This window comes from Cynoglossus semilaevis, chromosome 4 (genome assembly GCF_000523025.1).
Source record: "Cynoglossus semilaevis isolate Cse_v1.0 chromosome 4, Cse_v1.0, whole genome shotgun sequence".
Classification (NCBI taxonomy): domain Eukaryota; kingdom Metazoa; phylum Chordata; class Actinopteri; order Pleuronectiformes; family Cynoglossidae; genus Cynoglossus; species Cynoglossus semilaevis.
In genome coordinates, this window is record NC_024310.1 from 4,794,846 (window position 1) to 4,812,087 (window position 17,242).

The 17,242-nt window shown below is 39.6% G+C and overlaps 1 protein-coding gene across 5 annotated transcripts in view; it reads left to right on the top strand.

The window, feature by feature from the left end:
- The window catches only part of brip1 (BRCA1 interacting helicase 1), a 64,044-nt gene that overhangs the window by 1,981 nt on the left and 44,821 nt on the right, over positions 1–17,242 (top strand). For all 5 annotated transcript variants that reach the window (XM_008308679.3, XM_008308681.3, XM_025055019.1 and 2 more), the window contains exons 6-16: positions 328–471; positions 4,643–4,915; positions 6,615–6,836; positions 6,953–7,152; positions 7,254–7,386; positions 7,774–7,928; positions 8,008–8,185; positions 8,298–8,438; positions 8,865–9,026; positions 14,747–14,906; positions 15,428–15,549. In XM_008308679.3, the coding sequence (XP_008306901.1) occupies positions 328–471; positions 4,643–4,915; positions 6,615–6,836; positions 6,953–7,152; positions 7,254–7,386; positions 7,774–7,928; positions 8,008–8,185; positions 8,298–8,438; positions 8,865–9,026; positions 14,747–14,906; positions 15,428–15,549 (1,890 nt within the window). The remainder of the gene's footprint in view (positions 1–327; positions 472–4,642; positions 4,916–6,614; positions 6,837–6,952; positions 7,153–7,253; positions 7,387–7,773; positions 7,929–8,007; positions 8,186–8,297; positions 8,439–8,864; positions 9,027–14,746; positions 14,907–15,427; positions 15,550–17,242) is intronic.

The window sequence follows — 17,242 nt, forward strand, 5'->3', positions numbered from 1 at the left end:
TACCATGTATAATGCTGAATGAATGTTAGTATGTTTTTCATATATATATTTCAAATTAAAACACAGTCAAGGTTCATTCATTTTTATTTCATGCATTTGTATTGATTTTTAATCTATTCACAATGCATCATTACATCCCTACTAATCATCACAGTGTGATTACTATTCTTCAGGGTTTTCCTTCTGTTTGGCTACTTTTTTACATCTGCTGTGATCCTCAACACAACAGTATATGGACTGAATGGACACTGAAAAAATGATGATGCAAGCACATAAATCATAAACAGACAGCTTTGAAGAGAAAACATAAATGTATCTGTTTCTCAGAGCCGAAAAAGGAAGCGTGAAGAAAAGGGAGTGAATTTCATTGATGATGATGACGAGGTACCGGCAGGAAACGTGTGGCAGAACCAGAAGTGGGCGACAGGACCGAACAGCCCCGCAGCAGCCCATTTGTCGTCATCATATACTGTGAGTACACATCACACACATACTATTACACTTGTCGTTTTATTTTTTCTCCACATGGGGGCACTATTGTCCGTGTTTTTGTTTTTCCATTTACTGAGGTCTGGCAGTGGCTGTGGAAATACCCTATTTAAATAATATAAAGGTGGTGAAAAAATACTGTAAGCATTACATTCATTCTCTTATTGACTGACCAAACAACAAACCACAACATTTTCTGCAGGTTTAACAACAGAAATTTCATTTTAATTTTTCTATATATTTTCCTTTAAGCAGTTGGTCATTTTTTTATTTAAATTAACCAACTTTTTATTTTTCAATTCTCAACTAGTTGAGGTGCCATTTATGTAGTCCTGTAGTTCAAGTAATAACATTTGTATCTGTGAGTCACAAATCTATATTATTATATATAATATATAAGTACAGTAGAAAAGCTTTTCTAGATAGACATTCACGCAATTTGTAAATAAAATACAATTTGATAGTTTGAGAAAATACTAATTTATTTGTTAATGCAAATATTTGACTCTAAAAGTTGAATTTGATTTACTCTCCTGAAGGAAACTACTTAGTTTTATTGACTTTAATTGCAGCTTAGTTGATGACATGTCTGAAGTTTCAGTATGCTTCTCTAACAGTTTTAACCTCAAACACGCCAGCTCTCACTGTGGCCCTGGACACATACGCTGCACTGAGACAATGAATGAGAAATTGTTTTTGTGTTTGTATCTGGTATGAATATATACAAGGTGTTTATAAAAAGTAAAACTTTCTGTCACTGACAACATATACATGTAGTCAGCACATGGGCATCATGGAGTCTATATTTTAAAGTAGTTTTAAGTATCGTTGCTGCTTAAAGTGTGCAGTCAGTGACCAACAGGTCAGCTGTTATCAGAGATGTGCTCAAGCATTAATTGCCGAAGTGACGCTCGCAGCAGCGACTCTCACAACTTTCTCTAAACCTGCCACAGGTGTGTGGCTCGGATTTAGACCTGTGGATGACGGGAGGTGGAAAAAGAGGAGGCGGAGGGAAAGTGAAGTCGAAAAAGCGCATCCGTCTCTGGTTTCTCTGCGGCTACATAACCCAGGCTCCTTTGTCCTGTGAGTGCTGACTGACGGCCTGAATGGGGTCCTTTGAAGCAAGCTCCAGTTTTAATTAAGAAGGTTTGCCTCGCCTGGGCTGCTGATCTGTGAAAGCCACAGGGATAAATATTGAATGGGGTTCACCCGCTGGTTACTGTGCCTGAGGGATAAACAGGTGCTTTGGAGGGCAGATATTTGCCACGGTCCTTCCCTGTGCAGTGTGGTCATATTAGGAAGAGGGGCGCGAGGGGGGGTGTTTGGTGTCATGTCTTCTGCGGTATTGGCTATTGAAGCACACCCTTATTGGAATGAATTCCTAGCCCTTGAAAGCTGTGGAATGAGGAGCAAATTGTTGTCCAGCAAGAGGCGCCAGTGATACCTAAGTGATCCGCTGCCTGCGGCCCCTTGGTGCCCTCTGACTGGCCCCCTGGAGTGTGAGATTTCCATCTATCAGGTGTTGGCAGGGAGAGCGGCAACAGAAGCCTACCTGTGAATATTCTGAGGTGTTCGGTAACACCGCTGACCTCTGTTCCGTCAATTCAAGGCGCTGCATGCACTCACACCTGGGTGTGTTTGTGTGTGTGTATATGATCAAATGCGTATCACACCCAGAATAAGTTAAAAAAAAGTATCTGTATTTATTTAACACAGTGTAAAGTAAGAAACGTGGCTTTAAAAAACCTTACTTCCGATTTCAGTTTCACCCAAATTTAATATCAACTCTCTTTGCTTACAAAAAAAGAAAGCTGGTGGACAAAACAAAGGCACAGCTTTTCTCTTGATGGCCCAGAGCAACACTGGAGAAAATTGCCCTGCTCTTAAAGGACTGTTCTGTTCTTGTGTGCGGGCAGAGCTGGTGTCCTGTTTGCCTCTTTTGCCAGTTATCTGCATTCCTTTCTATGGAGTGTCTGCACTGGGCTGCGGGGCCAAGCTTGAAACCTCGTTGTCCTGGCATCTCGGGAGTCAGGTATGTAAGAGGATACTCTTGTGTCAGCTGTTTCCTGCTGGAGCTTTTGACAAGGGCCTCTATTCATCAGCCCGGACCTTCTACTCTGTCCCTGCCTTCCCCTCCTTCCCCCCCCCTGCCAATGAATAAGTAATTATTGGCCATCTTGGAGCAGGATATTTGGATGGCCCTATTTAACGTGGCAGCAGTAGGTAAGGTGATCGGGCCCAGGGCCCAGGCTGTGAAGCGTAACTGTTCCAGAGGAGAAAGGTAACTTGAACTGGTGTTGGGGCCCTGCAGCGCCTCTGTTTATTTTTCACATGGACTCAGGGCTCGTTATCCCTCTTAACTCTGAGAGATGGCTCTTTAGAAGGATCTCTCCTGCTCCACCACACAATGTAATTTTTGATGGGAAAACATGCTTGAAAAATCAGGGCTGATGGGTTACATGAGCTGCACGTCCGTCGTTAAGAGTCCTGCCTCCAGATCCCCATTGTATGTCCTATACCATGTCAACACATACCAGTCATTCTGATGGCCAACCATTCATGCAATTAAGATGTGCTAAAAACTATATTAGAATTTCAGTTATTTAAAAAGAGGTTACATTTATAAAAGTTTAAGAGTAAGGCAGATTTTTTTTGTGGGTTTGAAGACTGGAAAAAATGAAAATTTGCAAATCAGCCTCATTAATTTATCTTCTTTTGCTAATCCTCCTCTGGTTTTTAGGGGGCTGAACTCAATCCTAACAGTGTTATGGCAGGATTTATTTTTATTATTTATTTTATTTATGTGGTTCCACATTGGGTGGTTTTCATGTCTGCTTTACTTAGTCCTCCTCATGTAAGTCGCTTTGCTAAATGCATAACTGTAAATTAACAATTTTTATAAGACTTAGATAAAAGTTAATTATTTTACCACTTTTTTTTTATAAGACTTAAGAGATAAAAGTTAATTATTTTACCACTTTGTCATTGCTATTTGTATTCAACTGTGTTGTTTACCAATCACCCAAACACTTCCAGAGTCACATTGACCCACCACTGTACCACTGTAGCCTTCTAACACTTGCACTCACAGAATTTTAGTTAGTATGGTGAAAGAAGACTAACCTCTGTGTCTGGAGACTGGGTCCTGTTCAACTTTTGGTTTTTGCTCCACTGAACTTTCATCATGCATTTATCTTTGTAATGAGTCCTTCATGCACTGCAGCTCTACCTTAACATTCCTCTTTTTACAGCTGTTGACAGACAGTGCCACCTGATACAGTCTGATCATCTTCTGCATCGACATTCTCGTTCACTTTAACTCCCTCGTGTTTTCTTTTCTCTTGTACATTATTATATAAAGACTTCATGGTTTATCAGTGTGAGTTCGTAATGACAGTAATGCAGTGGTTCCTTTGTGTCAAATCCACCTAAATGAGAACTGTATTTGGTATTAATGATGGTATTTATGATAAAGTGGAAAACCTGAAAGTAATTAATTCCTATGAAATGGTTATCCATTATTGAACCAGAGGTAAACTGTGTCACTGCTCTTAGACTATAACTGACTTCACTCATAACAAGTTTTAAAAATTTCAAGTGAATTATTTAATTAAATTAAAATATTTTTGTTTAAAAAAATCTGTGCAAATCTAATTTATTCAGATTGACTTTAAACACCAACTAGTGCTGTATGGTGTTTCTGTATACACTGAAATTACATCAGTTCTAATCAATGAAATAACTCACATACTGCTTCTGGAAACGGTTCCTTTTGTTGATATTTGTTGAACCTCTGAGAAGCCTGTGATGAGATGATGTATGGGGGGCCCTTATGGGGGGCTCTTATCGGGGGCTCTTGGTGGTCAAAACTTAAAAGAGCTCACAACTTAAGGAGGATCAGTTTCACATATGTTGCCGACAACACAAAGAGAATCCACCACCTCACTGGAGAGACAATTATGAAAAAGCTAAATTTTTCCCAGCCTTCACAATAGTAGACTATCACCTGTCAGGCGTTGTAAAGGTCAGCTAGTGTAGGGAGAAGACAGTAAGTTTAATATATGGACTGTCAAGAAAAAAAAGAATGTACATGATTAAATGTAAAAGTGATCAATGTAGAGATTGAACTTGACATTTTCTTTTTTCCACCCAGGTGCCAGAACTCTGCTCCAAGTGCCCATGTGCTTCAGCCAAAGAAACACCAAAGGAAAAGGATAAAGATGCCAAAAAGAAAATCCCCAAGATTTTTTTTGGCACTCGAACGCATAAGCAGATAACACAGATCACTCACGAGCTCAAACGCACCCGGTACTCTAACGTGCCAATGACCATCTTATCCAGCAGAGATCACACCTGTATCCACCCAGAGGTGGCGCCACATTCCAATCGCAACGAGCGCTGCAAGGACCTGCTGGAGGCTAAGGACGTAAGGAACCACACGCACACCGAAAACACCAGCGCATGTATGAATTATGAATAACATATAATAGTTAAGTGACTTTAGAGTTTTTAGCAGTGAGAGAACTGTTTCAGCAGCTGAAGCTGAGCATGTTTTTTGATGACAGTGGTTGGACCTCATACTTCTAGTGCTCCAAACCCCATTTACTGAAATGAAAAGACTAAGATACCGTTTTTTTTAAACATCACTTGTTTTCTGTAATCTATAGTTCACAGATGACATATGCTTCATTTCTGCCTGTAAAAACTATCTAAAATATGAAAATCACATGCTGATACTTGACCACACGACACCCATTTGTTCAACTGACCTTTGCTGCAAACTTGTAAAACAGACGATCAGGTGACTACAGCACCAGGAGACAAAACTTTGAATGATGTAGCCTGGGAGCAGTGATTATCCTGCTACAATGTCCTCATTTGGTGCAGCAGGGTCTTTTTAACACAGCGAAATGTCACGAAGTATTAAGCGAGCAACATGAGACACTTGTTACCTCTCACACTGTCCTAAGGTTGAGGCGCCTACTGTAATGAGTGCAATTAAGCTGTCACTGGAGATGTTCGTGTCTGACTTTGTCATATGAAGTAGTCTGCCCACTTCTGATCGTTCTGTGGAGTGGGTGTCAATGATTCTCCGTGTGCCTTCACCGCCCCGAGGCCCGGTCTCCTCAGTATGAGGTTACCATGCTGTACAGGCACAAAGCGGTTCACACACAAAAGCACACAATGATAAGCTAATGGCGTCTTTTGTCAAAACATCTTCCTTCTTTTTTTAACAGGCCAAGACTAGCGTTAGTGAACTGTCGCTTCACTAGTTTTTATTCTCCAATATTCTCTCTGACTCAGGGCAAAGAACTTTTCAGTTCAGTGTCTGAAAAGTTAATAAGTATAACACAGTTTCTTGGGAAGTACTTAATCCACAGATCCTTCAAGTCTCGGGAGGTTACATGAATCCACTGGTGCACTGTATTTGTGTGACAGCGTCACCCCAAGCTGTTGGAGTCATAAAGACGAGGGGGTGGGGCATCTGGAGCAGGCACCTCTGCTGACAGAATAATTGGCCTTGGGTACATGAGATGCTACTTTTCTTTACATGTCTTCATTCACTGTATGAGTGTCAGCACATGTAAACTACCACAATAGAGGGAACACCTGATCCCGGCCACCTTTAAAACACGCTGTCAACTTTGATAAAAGGGAAATTCAGTCTCTCAACTATATCAACAAATATATTGAAGTAAGTGTGGGGCCAATGCCAATTTAGCGGAGGACTTTATGAATAGACCATATACATAAATAAGTACAGCCACGCGACCAATGAAGACATAAAATACACCAGCATTGGTATAAAACAGATTAGATACAATTTTAATCTTATTTATATATTTATATAAATTGCTTGATTAATCACAATTAATCATGATTAATAGACATTCCTAAATCTAAAAAAAAAAAAAAATCTTTTTCCCATGTATTGCTGGAACAGAACAGACAAATAACAGCAGGTAGATGTGTTTTGTTCACAAACACATGCAAGGGTATAACTGGATTTTAGTCAATACTGTGCTAGCTGCAGTGTTGTTAAGTTTATCTTGAATTTTATTTTGTACTATTTTGTTTGTTACAATTTATATTCATAATTATCTTTTTAACTGAATATTTTACAGGGAAGGTCCTGCCGATACTACCATAATGTTCAGAAGATGCGAGACCAGCACACACTACAGAATGTGCACGGACTAAACATGGCCTGGGATATTGAGGACCTGGTGTCACTGGGCAAACAGCTCCGCTCATGTTCTTACTACGCTGCCCGCGAACTGAGACAGGGTGCCTTAATTGTCTTCTGCCCATATAATTACCTACTCGATCCAATGATCAGAGAAAGTGTGAGTAAACAACAGTTGAAAGAGCAAGTTGAAGAAAAAACTGTTGCATCAACAGGTGATATGTAAACTACTGCTTTTCCTTTCCTCATATTTGGTTTGCTGTTTGTTTGGACCAGATGGAAATCGACCTGACCGGACAGATCCTGGTTCTGGATGAGGCTCACAACATCGAGGACTGTGCAAGAGAGAGTGCCAGCTACACACTGGACCATAACAGTCTGCTGTTGTGCAGGGATGAGCTGGAGGGCATGATCAAAAACAACATCCGAAAATCCAAACATGAACTCCTCAGGGACTTCTGCTACAGTCTTACCAAGTCAGTCTTATTTAGAGTTTAAGAAATTCTCTTGTGCATATTGAAGCTTCTAACGGCAGCAGTGCAGTAGGTATTTACTCCACTGTGACTTCTCTGTGTAGCTGGATCCAAGAGAGTCGCAGCCTGATGTGTGAGAGGGGATACGAGGCTGCAAGTAAAGTCTGGAATGGGAAGGACATCCTGGTCATCTTTCACAGTCTGGGCATCACTGCAGACACCTTTGCTCTTCTAAAGGTACATCACACATCTCTTTTTTTAAATTTAATTTGAATTTATTTATATTCAGCTGATGTCAAGTGACATCTCTCTCCCTGTTTCTATTATTTTAGCTGGAAAATGAATAACCACTTTTCCAGTCATGGGAAATATATATAGAAAATTAGACAAAACAACATGGAAAAGCTGAAGTATTTAAAATGTGATTATAAACAGCAGTATAACCACCATCTGCATTGCTGAGCAGTGGCTGATTAGACTGAAAGAGTGCAATCTTATAGAAGCACTGAGCATACTATCTGCACTGATGCTTTTGGAGTAATTTTAGGTAAAACACAGAGTTTACTTCTGTTGTTTTAAACACAAGAGTGTGTTGTTTTTCTCTGCTATGAATCCATGCAACAGGACAGCCTGGCAACAGTGCTTGAGAAAGAGGAGCGTGCTCTTTTAGTGAATGGCAGAGAAGATATGGTCCCAGTTCCAACCATCCACTCATCTTCTGCCACCATCCTCAAAAACCTCTTCATGGTTCTGGATTTCCTGTACAGTAACAACTGCAGGTCAGAGTCAGCGTAAACAAGTCGGCCAGTAGCTCACACGCAGAATGAAGTGGGCTGTTGACCTCTTTGTCCTTTGTAGGTTTGCTGAAGATTACCGGGTCGCTCTGCAGAAGAGCTACGCCTGGACCAATCAAGCCCCAGCAGATGTGCCTGATTCTCAGGGCTTCTTTGTGCGACCTCGTCACAGACAGCGGCACAGCGTCAGGGTCAAAACAGAAGTGCTGACACTCAGTTTCTGGTGCCTCAACCCAGCTGTGGTGAGAAACTGAAGATTGCAGAGTAGTGGTGTGGTTTAAAGCATAAAAATATATGCTCTAAAGACAAATACTGATAATGTGAAATATTTGTTTTAATTAATGAATTTCTCAGGCTTTCTCTGACTTAAGTGGATCAGTGAAGAGCATTGTTCTGACTTCAGGAACTCTGTCTCCTATGGGTTCCTTCTCCTCTGAACTTGGGGTTAAGTTCTCCATCCAGCTAGAGGCCAACCATGTCATCAACAAGTCCCAGGTTACTGATTTATGTCATTTGGTCTCACCGCTGTCATGTAGTTTGTGCAAAATCCACCAGTTTATTTCAAAGATCTGTGACTACTTTTAAAAATATTGAACACATTAATCAAAACCTAACTTAAAACTTCGCTGAAAAGTTACAGATTTAACAAAGTCGGTGAAACAGGTGCAGTATCTGCTTATCTGTATCATCCTTTATTTGTATCGCAGTACCATGTCGGTCCAGCAGGTGTCAGAATCCAACTGCCTGATATAAAAAAGACTCATCCAAAGCCTGAACATTAGAGTTTTTTAAGGCTTTAACGGACACTTAAATAAAAGCGATGTTTGTATTTACTTTACTTTACTTAACATTTATAAATGTTTGTACGGTATGAAGTGTTATGATGATATCAGGCCAACAATTGTCACATCCTTTCTTCAGGTTTGGGTTGGCACAATTGGTGCAGGACCCCAAGGCAGAAAACTTTGTGCTACCTTCCAACATACTGAAACCTATGCCTTCCAGGATGAGGTAGGAGCTCTGCTGCTGGACATTTGCCAGGTGGTCTCCAAGGGTGTGCTCTGCTTTTTGCCATCTTATAAGGTAAATAAGACTCAAGCTTGAGATTAGTTTCTTCATACAGCCTCACTACAAGCTGCTGCAATATGCTACTTGTTTTCTGTCTGCTACCAACCTGAGTCAAAGCAAAAAAAAAAGTTCACCCTTTATATACCAAATGGTTGAGCTCATTATGACAGGTTTGACAATGGAGTATTTGAAGAAGAAAAATAATGGGAAAATCAAAAATATATACATGATTCCTTGTAACAAAACCACTAACTACACATATTTCCACCCATCTGTAATTATGAAAGGACACACTAAATGTTTAAATAATAATAACAACAGATAAACACTCCCCCCCTGCCCCCCACACCAAACGCGAGTTTAACTTGTCCTAAGATAGAACATAAAAGCAGTGCTCTCCCATGGATCGTGTTTCTATTGGGACACTTTATGCTGCCGGACCAGGAAGTGCAGCGGTGCGAGTGTAAGTATGTTTACTATACTTTACTATGTGTAGTAAAGTTCTGCTAGGGGTTTAATGGTGAATCTGCACGAATGGGTGTCTCACTGTCCGCTTTGCTGTTGAAATAAATTGATTTGGTCGGTGATATAAAGTGTTGTGGTTGTTTCTGTACGCTAACCGGTTTAGCGCTTAGCATATTGACGCGTGTACTCACTGCATCATGGGAGTGTAGTCCTTGTATGTTAAGCGCCATTTCTACTGTTCAGGACATCGGTCCAACGGAAACGGAAAACAATTAAAAGGTGCCCATATTTTTTTTACAGATACCCACACATTTCATAATTTAAATTAAATATTTAATTTTTTGCCTTTCTGTATAAGTTAAGGAGAATGATGTAATGTGTTTATGCTGACATGCTGAGCAAAACTGCACTTACAGAAGTAGTACTTACACACACAAAACAAATAATAATTAGTTGATTCATTTTTTTTCAGTTCGTATAAGAACATTCTGATATCGTCAAATGTCTGTAATTGTAGAAAACAAGAAGTGTTGATGTAGCATCATACAAGTTGAGTGGTTGAAGGGTTTGGCTGCTGCAGTTTTATTTAGCATGAATTATGCTGCATCTGCTGTTTTTTCTCTCAAAGACCTACTATTGCTGTGTTGATTACTGTTAAACTTCAAGTAATAGATAACCTAGTGTGTTAGTGTAACGTGTAAGAACTTTTGTAAGAACAACTTTTTTGAAAGATTTTTGTCTGGCCACTGGGAGGCGCTCGAGACCACAAACTGAAGTCGTGTCCATCGCCTCTTTTGCTAAAGCGCATTTGTCCAGACGAGAGAGTTCCTCCAAAGCTGACAGCATTCCAGCAGATCTCACTGCAAACACAGCGGCGCCATCTGTAACAATGGATCACCACTAATCAATAGAGACACTTGTCAGGTTCTTTGGTAAATTCCGTCATCCGCACAGAACTGTATCCTCTTTCAGTTAATGAGGGCGCTTGTGAGAGTGCACTCGCAGACACTTTGTCCTCCTTTGTTTGTTATGCATTTTTCTCCATGAATAATTAATGTACACTACAGCTCACTTGTCACATTAGCTTACAAAAGGGCAAGTGGATTTCGTTTATCGTCATGTCTTTGGGCACGCTGCACCGAACACGGGACTTTGTTCCGTTGGCAGTTTTTTAGTCATCATACTCTGGGATTTCTTCATTTTTTTAATGGTAGTTAACGAAAAAAATATTGTTTTTAAATATCTAATACATTAACTTTAAATCATTTTTAATACATTTAATTCTAAACATTTTTTATTTTACCCTTTCTAGAACTGTGAAGTAAAGGAACCAGGCAAATTAACTCTTGCTTTAATTCTGTCCTAGTGGAAAAATTGCACAGATTTTGTTTTTATCTTTTAAATATGATACTGATGTTTTTCTACATTTTGTTATTTGTTAAATCCGAATAGCAGTTTTTAATAGAAACTACAGTTTTTAATAGAAGGACAGAGAGCTGAACCATTAGCTGTGAATAGGTTGATGTGGGGGTTTACGATAGGCATATTTTCAAGAGGGGGAGTTGGGTGACTCACTGCAGAAATTGTTTGGGATCCATTGGTTTATTTAATGTTTTCTGTTTTTTTGCTAGTAACTGATTGATATATACTACAAAAATATAATAATATAAGGTGAAGTCTAGAGTTTAGTGTCATATGAGGTCAAAACTTTTTTTTATATAGATTTGTTTATTTTACTGCTCTTGGCTGATTTAGTTTTTTGCCATTGTCAAAGTGGTACATCCCTAATTTTCCTCTTGTTTCACTACATCATGAGCAGGTTTGATTTCGCCCCACTCCTTGTTTCCTTGATATCAGGTTGCGGTCTCAAACAGCTGATGACATGCCATCCCAACTGTGAGGGAAAGCTTAGACTCTGGACCTGGATAATTTCTCATTTTACCTTCCTTTTGTCAGCCTGTGATGCCAGCAGAGCAGCGAGTATGAGCTGTGGGATGTTGTCTTATTATTGATAGCCTTGTAGGAGTCCTCTGTCTCTCTCTCTGTGCTGATGCATTAATATTTAATCTGCAGTCAACTCTTAAAGATGAGGAGATGAGGGGAAAATGAGGGGTTGGGGTATTAATTGGAGCCCATGGAGGCCTTGTTGGTGCCGCCGAGTCCCGTCTGCTCTGGTGTGTGTGTTTGATTGTGGAAATGTGCGCGTGTAGGTCATCTCTGGGCGTCTCACTTCCCTGTGTGTTGAATTGATACCTATCATCCTCTCAAACAGAGCTTTTTTCTAATAGAAACTGCTGTACACTGACATTTAATTTTTTAGCGCTACCAGGACTTTGCTAAAGTAATACAGGAAATCAAAGGAAGTATTTTTTATTTTATTTATTTATTTTTTTTGAATGATGTTGAACTGTAAGCCCGCTACCTTAAATGGGACATGTATCACTGAATCAGGGGCCCACAACTTCAACAATCAGAGGGCCAGATTTTTTTCTAGAAAGACACCTTGGGGGTCTTACAAATGAAATGATATAACAACACAATATTTTCTCTTTAGTCATCACAGTTTTGGAATCCTGTTGTGCGACCCTCTGGGTGCCTGTTGATGATTACTGCACTAAAGTGACTGTCAGGGTTTTGGCATACTTATTTCTGTCTTTGTAGCATCTCACTAGTCTTTAGGTGCAAGTTTCATTAACAAAGTAAATGTTTTTCAACCTGTCAAAATTTGGAAATGGATCTCAAAGGAGCCCCTCCACTCCCCCCAGTGAAATGACCTTCCTTACATGCTTTGCTCCTGTATATGCCAAATCGTATCTTAAATAAAGTTTAACTATAATCAGAGTCCTGCACACATCCAGTACAGACACTTTTCTGCACCAGGGCTGTGGTTTTGTAGTACTTTAACTTCCACCTCCCTTCAGTTAATGCCCATTAAAATTCATGGAGGAGCTGCCGTCTAGTCCCAGTCGCCAAAAGAACGGACCAGAGCTCCACAGGAAAGGGACGACTGATGGGTAATTTAAAAAAAAGAAAAAAAGAAGTGGGTTTTATTGAAATGGCAGGACAAGACGGCACAGACACAAGATGCTTTTAAAGGAGATTGAGATAAAGGCCATTAGGTGACGTCGCCTCACTGTCTGTGTGAAGATGCAGCCACTGCTGGCGCCTGGACTCAGTAAAGCTTGTGTCAAATCAAAGTCAAAGCCAAATGCAGTGCAACAGCCTCCTCAGCAGCTCGTGCCAGTGAAGCAGCAGATGTACAGCTCCAACAGTATTGTTATCTCAGAGGGAGACTGTCTTTTAGAGCTGAGGTGATGTTTTATAAGACTTTTTTACAGTGGAAACTTTAGGTTTACTGCCGTCTGACGAGGCTGAAGTTAAGTTGAAACTCAATCTAGTGTTAGAAATGACCTGGACGACTTTCAAAAGCCAATGGAAAACTTAACAGTGTTTTTAAAGGAAGGTGAAAAAGTCCAGTAGTGTTACAGTTAAAGATGTTAAGAAAGGCAAGCTAAGATAGATTGGACATGAAGAGTCAAAAGAAGATTATTGTGGATGGCAACATGGCTGATGTTGTTGAATGATGTTGAACTGTAGACAAAACAAGGTCTTTAGGTGTCACTACAGCATTGTCCATATAGTGATTTGACTATATGTTTTTGTGGTTCCATGTGGTTCCATGCTGTAGTGGTTATCACAGTTCTTCATGACACAACCCAACCTAGCATTGGGGCCAATGTGGAATCAAACCTGTAACCTTCAGACTGGAGTCTTTCCACTCTTGTCCATCATCATACTGTGTATTAAGCAATGTTTTTGTGGTTCCATGCTGTAGTGGTTATCACGACTGCCTGACACGTCTGCCTTACATGCACAGGGTCCTGGGTTTGAGCCCCAGAGGAACCACCTATCCTTAATAGTGCCTCCTGTTGATTTAAAAGTGATTTAGAAATCAAATGGATTGGTCTGTTTTGGACAGGGGACAATGTTGGTGAAGAATTGCCTTGTTATTACCACTAGGGCTGCTCGTAGAACAGATGAAGGAAGAGTGGTAGGTCAGAAGGTGGCAGGTGGCTTCTTGCCACCCGCCTTGGCGTGACGGTCGCTGTGATATTTGGGAACTGAATAATTTACATTGCAACAACACGTCTCCCCTCGCCACTGCGAAACGTGGCTCCTAGATCCATGTTTCATTAATGTCGTCGCCTCACAAGCACCTCCATAATTTAGGAGGCACCAGAGAAGCTCCAATGTGTTGCCACACAGCTCACTGACACCAGGGGCACAGGGAAGCAGATAAAGAGAGAAAGGCCAGATGTAGAGCAGCTTAGAGATGGGGGTGAGGAGAGGGGATTTGCCAAAGTGCGAGGAAGATCACAGTTCACTGCTTTTATCTGGTTCTTTCTTCACCCTGTCCCAACTGGCAGAACAGTTTGGCCCACTTTACTGTGTCACCACCAGCAGAGCCTGAGCATTGCACCTACCAAGCCCAGAGAGAGCGATTAATTATTAACATTTTGTTGTACCCTCGTATGTGCTAAATACTGCTCATTCTCTCTTTGTGGTAAATATATGTTCTTATTTACGGAAAATTCACCGTTCAGTATGTATCTTGTTGATGATATCGTGGTCTGTTCAAAAAGAAATATCAAAAATGTGTCATTCTTAACAAATGGAAAAAAGGCAAATACTGAGGTTCTCAAAATTAATATATATTTAATACAAATAATCTTTATTCATAAATATTCCCTGCACATCAAACAAATTAACCATTAAACACTTCAATGGTTTTATTTATTATTGACTAGATGAACTAAATTTCAATACATTTCCACCTCAGTAAAGCATCTCTTGATCCCATGACTTTTTAAGAATATAGTTTGAGGGAAACTTTTGTTTTTTTTTTCAAGTGATTTTTGTGAGGGATTTAAACACAGCAGCTAAGTGGAAACAAATAAAAATTGGTACATTTTGTTAGATGACATGACAGTTGCTGTTGTGGGTGTTTTATTACATTTACCAAGGGGACAGGGTTGAGTATGAAAATGTGTGGTCTTAGAGTAACACTGTTAAAACAGTCATTAAACGCTTTGCATTTAGAATGTGTTTACCACTGTGATACCAATTAAAAGGAAACAAAAACTTTGGAATGTTAAATGTAGACTTTGCACTTGGGTGTATTTCCTCTAATTTGTTTTCACATGTTTAAAGTATTTCTTCTCAAGATGAATGTGTGTAATTTTTGTGGTGTTTTCCTGTGATTTAATCAGATGCTGGACAAGCTCCGGGAAAGATGGGCCAACACTGGTCTCTGGGAGAAACTGGAAGAAAAAAAAATAGTCATCACTGAGCCCCGGGGTGGTAGCAAGGGAGACTTTGATGAACTTCTCCAGACTTACTATGATGCCATTAAATACACCAATGAAAGAAGTGAGTTTTTATAACATTGCCCTGCTGTCAGGGCACACCCTTATTAAACAAACTGTCATATTTACAGTATACCATTATACCTCAAAACCTCAGAAACTACCACCTTTAACATTTTTAATTCCTTCATTATGTTGGTGGTTGCAATATTATATATTTTTATTAGAAATTCCAATTATTACATTTTAATGCAAACAAATGTGTTTTTTTGTATTTTGTTATTTTAGATAAATTAATTGTATGAGCATGAACCAAAAGTATATTGGTTTGTTTGAAACAAATTGTCAAATTCACACTACCACCTTTATTGATATTTTTAATTCCTTACTTATTATTTTGGTGGTTGCAATATTATGTATTTTTATTAGAAATTCCAATAATTACATTACATTTTAATTTGTAATAATGCAAACAAATGTGTTTTTTGTATTTTGTTACTTTAGATGACAAATTAATTTTATAAGCATGAACCAAAAGTATATTGGTTTGTATCAAACTGACTGTTTCCTCACCTCTTGTTTCAGATGGTGCTTTGTTGATTGCTGTATGCAGGGGTAAAGTGAGTGAAGGGCTGGACTTTACTGATGACAATGCAAGAGCAGTGGTGACCATTGGAATTCCCTTCCCAAACTTTAAAGACCTGCAGGTGGGTAAAACACAGTGTGTTGAGAATAAAATCACTAAAACAAAGGTTCACAACCAGTTTCAAAATAATAGCATCTGAGTGACAGACGACGGAAGATGATTTTCTGTCTGCTTAGAAAATCTGAGAAGACTACGCCTCACTGTTAGGGTACCAAGTTACCAGAAAGTACCAGAAATAGACCTGTAATAAAACACTATTCTGACAGTCTCTGCCACATTTTGATTTACTGGCGCCTTGTTTCTGACCACACGCATGGACACGCACACACAGAGGTCACATTTGTGAACGTAGACTACTGACAGACTTTTGTCCCTGGAGACTTCCACTAACCACAACCACAAATATCCTTTATACATCAGACCAAATTGTTAAACACTGAACACACTCATTCTCAGATGCCTCAGCTGGATCATGTTCCATTTGCCAAGTGAATAAAAACCCAAATCAGCAAATAAATGACCTGAGGAGTAATAATAGAGTTTTTGTAGAGGAGGTGATAACCTTCATTTAACAGAACACAGATGCCAATAAAACTACTCTTAGCTAATTGGATAGCTAATTGAATTAGTCAGTTGGACAATTTAATTGTTCATCAATTACAACACTTTTATATTTTTCCTTTTGTCAAATTTGAACTTGGAATATGAAAAGGAATTTAACAGTTAGCAAGCCATAGCTTTTGCCAGGACAAAGAATATATTTATGACTCTGATGATGCTGCAAGTCTGAGTCTCTAAGTTTTCATTTTCTTTATTGATTTTGACCCAAGTAAGTGCAACTTAGAGAAAGACAGACAGACAGACAGACACACTCACGCCGCAGTCAAACCAGAGCATTTTGCTGATCAACGAAAAAAAGAAAACAACCCCTTGGCCCCCCTCCATCTTGGTAGATTAGGTTGACCTTTATATTTGAACCTCCTCTGCTGCCACCACCTCCCTCCTCCTGTCCTCCTCCACATTCTGACACACACTGTGAAGCTTTGATTAACCTGTTCTGTCAGTGTCTATGTATCCAAACTGTAAGCTTTCGTTAAAATATTCAACAAAACTCATGTAAAAGGCAGGTCTAGGTGGATATTTAAATTAATTACATTACTTTATAGTACATGTTGAGGGAAAAGTACAAAACATTAGCAGTCAAACATTACAGAGGAGCTAAAAAAGTCTTTTATGAGCACTTTTTCTTTTTCTTGAATGTCCTAATCTGGGGATTTTCCTGCTCCCTCGGTTCTCCTTCTTTCTAGACCAGGAGCGCTCTTAGCTCCACTTAGCTTGTCTGTCAATGACAGAAGCGGTGTTGACCTCAGAGAAGCCCCTGGGGACGTGAGGGTCTTTGAGCTGTAACCCTATTTCACCGCTGTGTGAACGGGGGACACTGATACTGACTGTCAAGGCCATGCACCCAGTCTTTGTAGTGTATAAAGTAGCACAGATCAGATGCTGCTGCCGCTGTTGATGCTGTCTTTCAAAGAAAGAGCAATTACATGTAAAAATGGCTTTCCCTGATCAATTTATATTAAATAATTGCACAAAATTTTTGGGAGCCCAGTAACACTAACACTAATTGGCACATTGGCACAGTTATTTTTTGTTTTTGTTCCTCTTTGGAACCCATTTTAACAGGCACATTTGTTGTTACATACTGTAGGAGTAGAGTTTGAATCACTACTCCCTAGTCAGCAGAAAAAAAA